The sequence below is a fragment of the Malaclemys terrapin genome, chromosome 6 (genome assembly GCF_027887155.1).
Source record: "Malaclemys terrapin pileata isolate rMalTer1 chromosome 6, rMalTer1.hap1, whole genome shotgun sequence".
NCBI classification, from domain to species: Eukaryota; Metazoa; Chordata; order Testudines; family Emydidae; genus Malaclemys; species Malaclemys terrapin.
Genome location: NC_071510.1, coordinates 93,487,805 through 93,497,016, shown reverse-complemented (window position 1 = coordinate 93,497,016; position 9,212 = coordinate 93,487,805). Strand labels below are relative to the sequence as shown.

The window sequence follows — 9,212 nt, the reverse complement described above, 5'->3', positions numbered from 1 at the left end:
ATGGATTCATAGATCTCAAGGCCAGAAAGATCCACTGTGATCATCTAGTCTGATCTCCTGTATAATATAAGCCTGGGAATTTCCCCCAAAATAATTCCTAGACCATATATTTTAGAAAACCATCTAATCTTGATTTAAAAATGGCCAGTAACGGAGAATCCACCAAGACCCTTGGTAAATTGTTCCAATGGTTAATTACCCTCACAGTTAAAAATGTACATCTTATTTACAATCTGAATTACAACTTCCAGCCATTTGACCATGTTATACTTTTCTCTGCTAGATTGAAGAGCCCATTATCAAATATATGCACCAATATATGAATTGGAGAAGGATTGTGGAGACTCTCAGAGGAACATTCAGTAGTAGGAACTGGAAAGGCTCACTAAAGAAGATTCAAAGGGGTTCAGTGGACTACAGATTTGGAAGTGAGGGAATCAGCAGAGGGAGAAAAGAAGAAGCATTAGAGCATAAGATTCAGTTTGTGCAGGCTGTTGTCATTTTTGTGAAATAGTAATCCAAAACACAAGTAATTTTTAGGAAAGAAGTAATATTAGAAAATGAACAATAGCGGGCAGCATATCAGGTAAGAATTTGCAGTGTGAAAGGGTGGGGGAGAAGTCAACATGATTTTGGATTGCAGAAAGAGAGGTATTATTAGACTGTATGATTGACAAGGTTTATTCCATCTTTCATTTCTGAGCTGGTAGGCAACAGGACTTCTTCATAGTCCCTGGGTGAGACTATCAGTACTTCTAGATTACAGCATACAGTTCTGGGGTTCTCATTACTGGAGAGAAGTCAAGAAATACGAAAAAAAAATCACATCAGAGTAAGCAAAATGATTAAGTGACTGGTTTAAAATCTTTAAAGTTTTCTATATTTTCGTTGACATCTTGGTAATAGCAGTAGATCAATTATTTTCACTAAACCAGAAGTTAGATTTTGTGATAATTCTAGGATACATGCATATTAAATCTTCTGATATGGCCTCATTTCTGAAATCCAAAAAAGTCATGGCTAAAAGCACAATGCCAGAGACATTTTATTACTGACTAGGTGCAGGTTGTTCTGCTGCCCATTAATTCCTTTCCTGATTTGATCTCTTTTAATATTTATTGCTTAACTAAAATATTTTCCTGATAATATAGATGATTTAGTCTTTCACAGTTTCTGTCTTTATTGTTATTCTCATATATGACAAATATTGCTGCAGTCAGGGACAGATTTCTGAGACAACATATAGATGTCTTATCTATGAATAGGAAAGAAAACATCCTATACAGTTTTAAGTGTATTTGATGGAGGAAGGAAATATGCGTGCTTGTGGAATTCTAGCATCTATATGTCAGGGAACAGACAACTTTACCATGGACGCCATTTTTAAAAGCTGCAGTTTTATTTTACTAAATTAACTATGTTAAAAACAAATCTGTGCCTGGTGTGGAATTTCACTGCATCAAGTGTTACAATACTTTTGTTTTCATTACAAGCAGGAGAATGCATGTAGAACATGTGTTAGGAAATATGACAATAAATTAGAATATAATTTACAAAAGCAAAAAATAATAATAAAGTAACAGTGTACCACATTAATACTGAGTATAAAATAATAAGCAACTAATCACAATAATACAAAGATATCTTCAGTCTGTATTATTAAGGATATCTATGTGACATTCACTCCATTAACAAAGTTCCTAATGAAATGGATTATTTCTGGGTGTATACACTTTGAAGGGTTTTATTTATAGAATTTTTTTCCTTTTAGTTTGATCTGCTTCAGTTGGTGATATTGCTGAATGGAAGTACTGCACCAGATTGCTCTGTGTATTTAGTACTCTACTATTTAATTCTAGGCCTGTAATATTTATACAGCCTAAACAAATAGTCCTATTGTCACTACTTAAGAATATAACATTATTTAGCTTAGCTTACATAGGTGGCTACAGTGTAGCAGCAGCAATGAACTGTGCTGGGGAAACCAATGATTTTTTTTCCTTTCAATTAGGTTTTATTTTCAGGTCTTAGTCAGAAGTGTGGTTTAGTTTGTAAATTCAAATACATTCTGGGTTTTGTTCCCTTTAACAATGCAAATCAATGTTGCTCCAGGGAGTTCCTTAAATTTCCAACCTCAGTGCTGTTTTAAGTTGCAGAGTAAACATTGGACTCCCTAGTCCTCTAGCACCAGTGAGAGAGCAAAATGTGTCTGTGGAAACACTCCTTGCAACTTTAATGTCCTAAGTGAGGTAAAAAAAAAAAAAGTTCATTTTGAATACTTAAAAAAAAAAAAAAAACTTTCTTGTTAGTCGAACAGACACATTAGCTAATAAACACAATTATGCCCTGGAGAAAACCAGATCCTGATACAAAGAAGCTGCTTGCTTAGAGAATGCCACAGCAACACCTTTCCCTTTTATCATATTTTTGACTTAGTCAACGCATGCTAGCACCAAGTTATTCTCTCAATAGATGTAGAAAGGTCATTCACTCATTAACTAAGGGCTATACCCTGTCCTTGATCCATATATGCAACTCCCAGTTTTTATTTTTTTTATTTATTTATTGAGAATCAGTGACAATAGGAGTTGTGAACACGGGGACTGAGAGCAGCAGATGGCCGTATGTGAGTAAAGTCATGCTTACTGGAAATGAATTGCACTGGTCACATGTGTAAGGAAGTGAAAAACACTGTCAAGAGGTAGCAGATGACAGGAGTTTGATGGTTCTGAATAAGTGGGCTACATAAAATGCCACATATAGATTGTCAACATGTTTCATAGTACAAGAATCCTGTTAAGAATATCTATTTTTCCTTGTTAATTCACATTAGTAAATAGTGTGCAACACATTTGGCTTATTATTATTTGTTAAATACACTGACATTTAGATTTCATGTGATTTATTGAACTTACTTGTTTCATTGAAAGAGTACTTTTTTTTTTAAAAGTGCCATTTGATTTTTAGTGTTAACACAATGTGTTGTTCACATAATTTTAATTGCACTACAACAAAGGAGACATAGTTGGTCACAAAAGCACATTCATCAAGTACCTGCTGCAAACTGCAAATGTTCAAGTACAATATATTAATATAAACAAGTACCCACTTTCCTTATCTCCTTGTTGAACCTTGTATCAAGAGGGGAAGGGGAAGAGGACTATTCTAAATTCTGGATCTGACTTGTCCAAGTAGTTTGGTTTCACATTTAAATGCAACTCAGAGTATTAACTAAAAAAGTATTCAGTGAGTATTAAGATTATGATAATATGACCAGAAAGTCCCCATAACTCTTTTATTCTTTGGTTGTAATCCTTGCCCACTCTGTTACGGTCTCCAAATCTGTGCATTAAAACACACTCTCATAAATAAATGCCCTTCTATTGTATCAAAGAAGGGAACATCTGGAACCCACTGTAATTGTCAGCAAAGTTTGCAGAGAGACTGCCTTACTATTACACAGTACATTTATCTTTTGCACTAGAACTTCTTGGTGATCGTGAGTAGGGAGTAACATGTAAAACACGACTAGATGCCTCTCTGTGGCTAGTGATGTAAACAATAGTGAATTGGAGTCATAAAATGTAAGCCTATACACTAGTAGTGAAGTATGCAGCACTATGGTCTTCACCACTATTGAAATCTGGCTTCTCCATGGTATTGAAATGTTTTTCCCTTTTAGTGGACATCTCAGATTCACTTGTACAATGGCAAAATGGCTATATATCTGTAGCACAGATTTATCAGCACACTTGTATTTCATGCACACCTGCAATAACTGTTGCACCTCTTAAAACTAAGTTCCTCATGGTTGTTTTGTTTAGTTTAACTTAATATATGGCTCACAGCAGTGTTCAGCAAATATGAATTACTCCTAAGGGAATTAGGTGGAATGAAGGAAAAAATATAATTTTCTTTACTTCAGATTTATAATTGCTCCTTAAATAACATTTCCAAGCCATTTTATAATTTAAATTGTGATGCTGTGTAATGAGATAAAATAGTTAACATTTTAAGCTATGACTTAAGATTGTTTGATTCTTCTTTACTTCCATAGTAGACCAAGTCATAACAGCTACATTTTAAACAGTTTTAAATATAAATGGATTCAGTGTCATTGCTAAGTCCATAATAAAAATTACTTTAATGGTCCAAGGAGGTAAACAGACTATTGGATTTAGTCAAAAGAACACAAATGTTCCACAGTAAGCTATTCTATATGTGTTGTGTGGATCTTTCCAATTTGGCATGCCCTCCTTATACTGTGTCCAGCACTTTGGATGAATAAATCCCACTTCACAGAAGTTAAAATAATATTGAAATCCTGTCAGCTGGGGCTGACCAGTGGTTACGTTTTCCACAGGGTAATGTATTTGCAAGGACCTCAATCCCATTCCGCTGTGTGGCTCTCTTCGATGGACACATTTCCACAATGATATAACAAGGCACTCTCTCTTGCTTTCTGTGGGTCAGTGTCCTTGGCAGGTCTTACAGCACATCTGTCTGAAGTATGCTCGGCTGCAGAACTTGAACTTCAGCACCAGTGGGCAATAAGCCACTTTGTTCACATCTTTGCACTCTGATGATTGAGGGCATAAAAGGGAACAGATTAGACAGACAAATTAAAAGGTACGAAAGGAAAGCTATTGAGATTTAGCATGCTTCTGCTTTGTCTATCCACCTTCCCTCTGTGTAAATGTTCTTTCTAGTACAGTTTAGCCGATACAGTATATTTTAAAAAGTAAATAAAATATTTGCAGGTCTTCTCTCTCAGACGTTTATAAGTATGCCCACTTTGTGTTGAAAGAATCACCATTTGTTGGGATAAGTGATCACATTAGAAAGCTTAGAAATATGAGTCGTTCTTATATTTTTATAGCTTCTTTCTCAGAAGTTATTTTATTCATCAATGAAAAGTTATCCAAAATCTAGCCTGGGTTGCATTGTTTGGTACCATGTTTGTGCATTTATAAGATTCCCTGAAGTAGAACATGCATTACTGCTAGCAGCGATTGGGAAAATGAACAGTATTAGTAAAGGTATTAGCAGTGTGAGTTCACTGACTGTACAGCACAGCATGGCATTGTGAGTTTTACTGTAGGTTTTGTTCTTCTGCATCAACACTTTATATTCTGCAGGGAGACAAGCCATTTCTACACCTGTAACTCACAGCCATATAAGGGCTTTTTCTTACTTAGGTCTACATTCACAAAAGGAGTTAGATGCCTAACTGCCACTTTAGATGCTTAAATCCCAGAATCAGGCCCCACTGGTATTCACAAAATCCTGGTCAGCTGTGACTGAAACCTGTAGGTACCTGGACTCGCTTGGCACCTACATTTCTGCAGTAAAAGTTCCCTATGTTTCCCCGCCTACGTTTCTGCCTCTGCACATGCACACTGCTGCATCACTCTAGGCATCCAGATGCCTAAGCCCCAGAGTGATGTACAAACTGTGGAAAGATAAATGTTTCTCTGGTCTTTGGCAAAATGCCTCGCCTCCTTTATTGGAGTTAGTGGAATCCCCCTCATTAGAAGTTTTTAAGAACAGATTGGACAAGCACCTGTCAGGAATGGTCTAGGTTTACATGGTCCTGCCTCAAGAGCATGGGGCTGGACTTGATGACTTCTCGAGGACCCTTCCAAACCTACATTTCTCGGATTTAATGATTCAGTGTGGGGTTGCATGCATTTTAACCAAGTAGAATTTGTCCCAAGGCTTCATAATATTTCCAGAATCTCCATTCCACCTTTCTTTGCTTTACCCTCTCTATGGACACATACGAGCCTAGTTCAGTGGCTATTTGGATGATGGTGGACACAGTACTTTGGAAGCTTCTCACAGCTATTGTTTTAAAAAACAGTTTTGAAATAGATATGTGAATGATGAAATAGCCTCTTCTGTATGGGATTGTAGTTATAGGGAAGTGGTTTAACAGAGCCATTCTTATTCCTTGTGGGAACAATATCCACAGAACCCACTGTTACTTAATCACCAGTAAACCACAAATATTAACCCCTCCTTTCCTGAACTCTGTGACCAGCTCAGAATATACCATGAGATTAAGTGTTACACAGCAGCAATATATACAAAATTCTTCAGCTACTGAGACTGCAAAGATGCACCACATAAACTATAAAGAAATCTGAAACTGCATAAAAGAGGACAAAATAGCATTCAGGTAGAGTTTTAGGTGACCTTGGAAGTCTGGATTCAGCTGCCATGTGTACTTAGAAAATAAAATCATTCTGAATAATATTTCAAATGTCATGGTATATTCTGTCAGTAATTCACTTCTAACAGCAAATATAATGTTATCCTTATCAATGACAATTTGTCAAAACCTGGCCTACTATGCTCTAACTCTCCAATGAAGGGCTTGCAGAAACAAAGAGATCAAGCAGATTTAAATGTGACAAGAAGTATTATTGCTTTCTTTTTCTCATTCTCATAACCTTACAATTTTGACTCTGCTCTTTCATGTACTGCTAGTTACACTTTCCCAGACAAAAATGGCTCTGAACTTTATCAAGATGACTGTGACACAGGCTGCCAGATACAAACACACCAAATAGAACATAAGAATGGTCAGGTTGAGTCAGACCAGTGGTCCATCTAGCTCAGTGTCCTATCTTCTGACATTGGCCAGTGCCAGATGCTTCAGAGAGAATGAACGCAACGGGAATTTTGAGTGATTCATCCTATTGCCCAGTTCCAGCTTCTGGCAAGCAGAGGTTTAGGAACACCTGGAGCTTGGCACTGCATCCCTGACCATCTTTGCTAATAGCCATTCCGGGACCTATCCTCCATTAACTTAGCTAATTATTTTTTGAACCCAGTTACACTTTTTGCTCTTCACAACATTCCCCTGGCAACAAATTCCACAGGTTGCCTGTATATTATGTGAAGAAGTACTTCCTTATGTTTGTTTTAAACCTGCTGCTTATTAATTTCATTGTGTGACCCCTGATTTTTAAACTATATGAAGGGATAAATAACACTTCCTATTTCATTTTCTTCACACCAGTCATGATTTTATAGACCTCCATCATAGCCCCTCTTAGTTGTCTCTAGTCCCAGTGTTTTTAATCTCTCCTCATATGGAAGATGTTCCATACCCCTAATCATTTTTGTTGCCCTTCTCTGAACTTTTTCCAATTTTAATTGTGGTAGAGAGAGAGTGCCTGAGACATAAGCCCTTGTATCAGAGGCTCGATGTGAGGCCTGAACAAAAGTAGTGATCAAGCCTTGCTAATAGGCAACAGAGGGTCCTGTGGCACCTTTAAGACTAACAGAAGTATTGGGAGCATAAGCTTTCGTGGGTAAGAACCTCACTTCTTCAGATGCAAGTAATGGAAATCTCCAGAGGCAGGTATAAAGCCTTGCTAATATAAAGCAAAGTTAGCAAGAGACAGGCTGTGAGCAGGCTCACAGAATCTGGCAAAAATAGGGCTGGTATTGCAAAAACACACACATTCCTGAGAAGTGGTAGGCACAGGACACTTGTGTAAACACATTCCAGAAGGATGGTACCAGAACACCCCAATACCAAGTTGGTACAAACACATTCCCCAAAGACAACAGGAACATGTTGACCTCTTTTAAAGATAAGGTCAGGATGATAGTGTGATGGATAGAGATGATTTGATTGAACCAACATGTACAACGTAATGGGTGGCAACTAACCCCATCAGAGGGGCAATACATATCTTGTTTGTATTGGTGTATAAAATGGAGTCTCAAAAGGAGTGTCTTTGGCCAGCTTAGGGGCAGTGGAAAATTCCACCATTGATGAGCTGCATCCATTTTTATAGGCATACATGTGTTAGTGGTTCTGTAGAGTCTACGGGATACCAGGACTGTGCTTCGTCAACAATAAACCTGACCTAGTGCCTTTGCTACTAATGGGTCTGTGGTTATTGGGCAGTTCAATTGGAGCCTGCTGTGTGGGCTATCTGGCCAGAACCAGTGCAGCACGCAGAAAGAACAGATACACAGCCAACAACTGATGACACTTATCTTTTCTGAGATGGGTTGATCAGGACTGCATACAGTATTCAAGATGTAGGTGTTCCATGGAATTATATAATGGCATATTGATATTTTCTGTCTAATCCTTTCCTAGTGGTTCCTAACATTGTTAGCTTTTTTGACTGCCACTGAATACTGAGTGGATGTTTTCAATGCCTCCAAGATCTCTTTCTTGAGTGGTAACAGCTTTTTGTATGTATACTTGGGATTATGTTTTCTAATGTGCATTACTTTACACTTATCAACATGACAATTCATCTGCTGTTTTGTTGCCCAGTCACCCAGTTTTGTGAGATCCCTTTGTAACTTTTCACACTCAGCTTTGGACTTCGCTATCTTGAGTAATTTTGTATCATCTGCAAACCTTGCCACCTCACTGTTTACCCTTTTTCATATCATTTATGAATATGTTGAACAACACTGATCCCAGTACACATCCTTGGGAGACCTTGCTATTTACCTCTCTCCATTGTGAAAACTGACCAGTTATTCTTACCCTTTGTTTCCTATCTTTTAACCAGTTAGTGATCCATGAGAGCAACTTCCCTCTTATACAGAGCCGGCTCCAGCTTTTTTGCCGCCCCAAGCGGCGAAGTGGGGGGAAAAAAAGATAAAGCCACCATTGGCGGCACTTCGGCGGCAGCTCTACCGCACCGCTTCATTCTTCGGTGGCAGGTCCTTCGCTCCGAGAGGCACTAAGGGACCCGCCATTGAATTGCCCCCAAAGACCTGGACGTGCCACCCCTTTCCATTGGCCACCCCAAGCACCTGCTTTCTTCGCTGGTGCCTGGAGCTGGGCCTGCTCTTATCCCATGATGGCTTAGCTTCTTTAAGAGCCTTTGGTGCTGAAACATGTCAAAGACTTTTTGAAAGTTTAATTACACTATAACAACTGGATCTCTCTTGTCCACATGCTTGTTGACACCCTCAAAAATTAGGTTTACCTGCCTGTAATTGCCAGTATCTCCTCTGGAGCCCTTTTTTATAAATTTCATTACATTAGCTATTCTCCAGTCATCTGGTGCAGAGACTGATTTAAGCAATAGGCTACATATAATAATTAGTAGTTCTACAATTTCATATTAAAGTTCCTTCAGAACTCTTGGTTGAATACCACCTGGTTTTGATGACTTATTACAGTTTTTCAATTTGTTCCAAAACCACCTCTACTGAAACCTCAA

At 38.0% G+C, this 9,212-nt stretch overlaps 1 protein-coding gene across 1 annotated transcript in view; it reads right to left on the bottom strand.

The window, feature by feature from the left end:
* Nucleotides 1–1,396: 1,396 nt before the first annotated feature.
* ADAMTS6 (ADAM metallopeptidase with thrombospondin type 1 motif 6) overlaps nucleotides 1,397–9,212 on the bottom strand; it is a 310,431-nt gene continuing 302,615 nt past the window's right edge. The window contains exon 25 of the mRNA XM_054031218.1: nucleotides 1,397–4,579. Coding sequence (XP_053887193.1) covers nucleotides 4,470–4,579 — 110 coding nt within the window. The 3' untranslated portion in view covers nucleotides 1,397–4,469. The remainder of the gene's footprint in view (nucleotides 4,580–9,212) is intronic.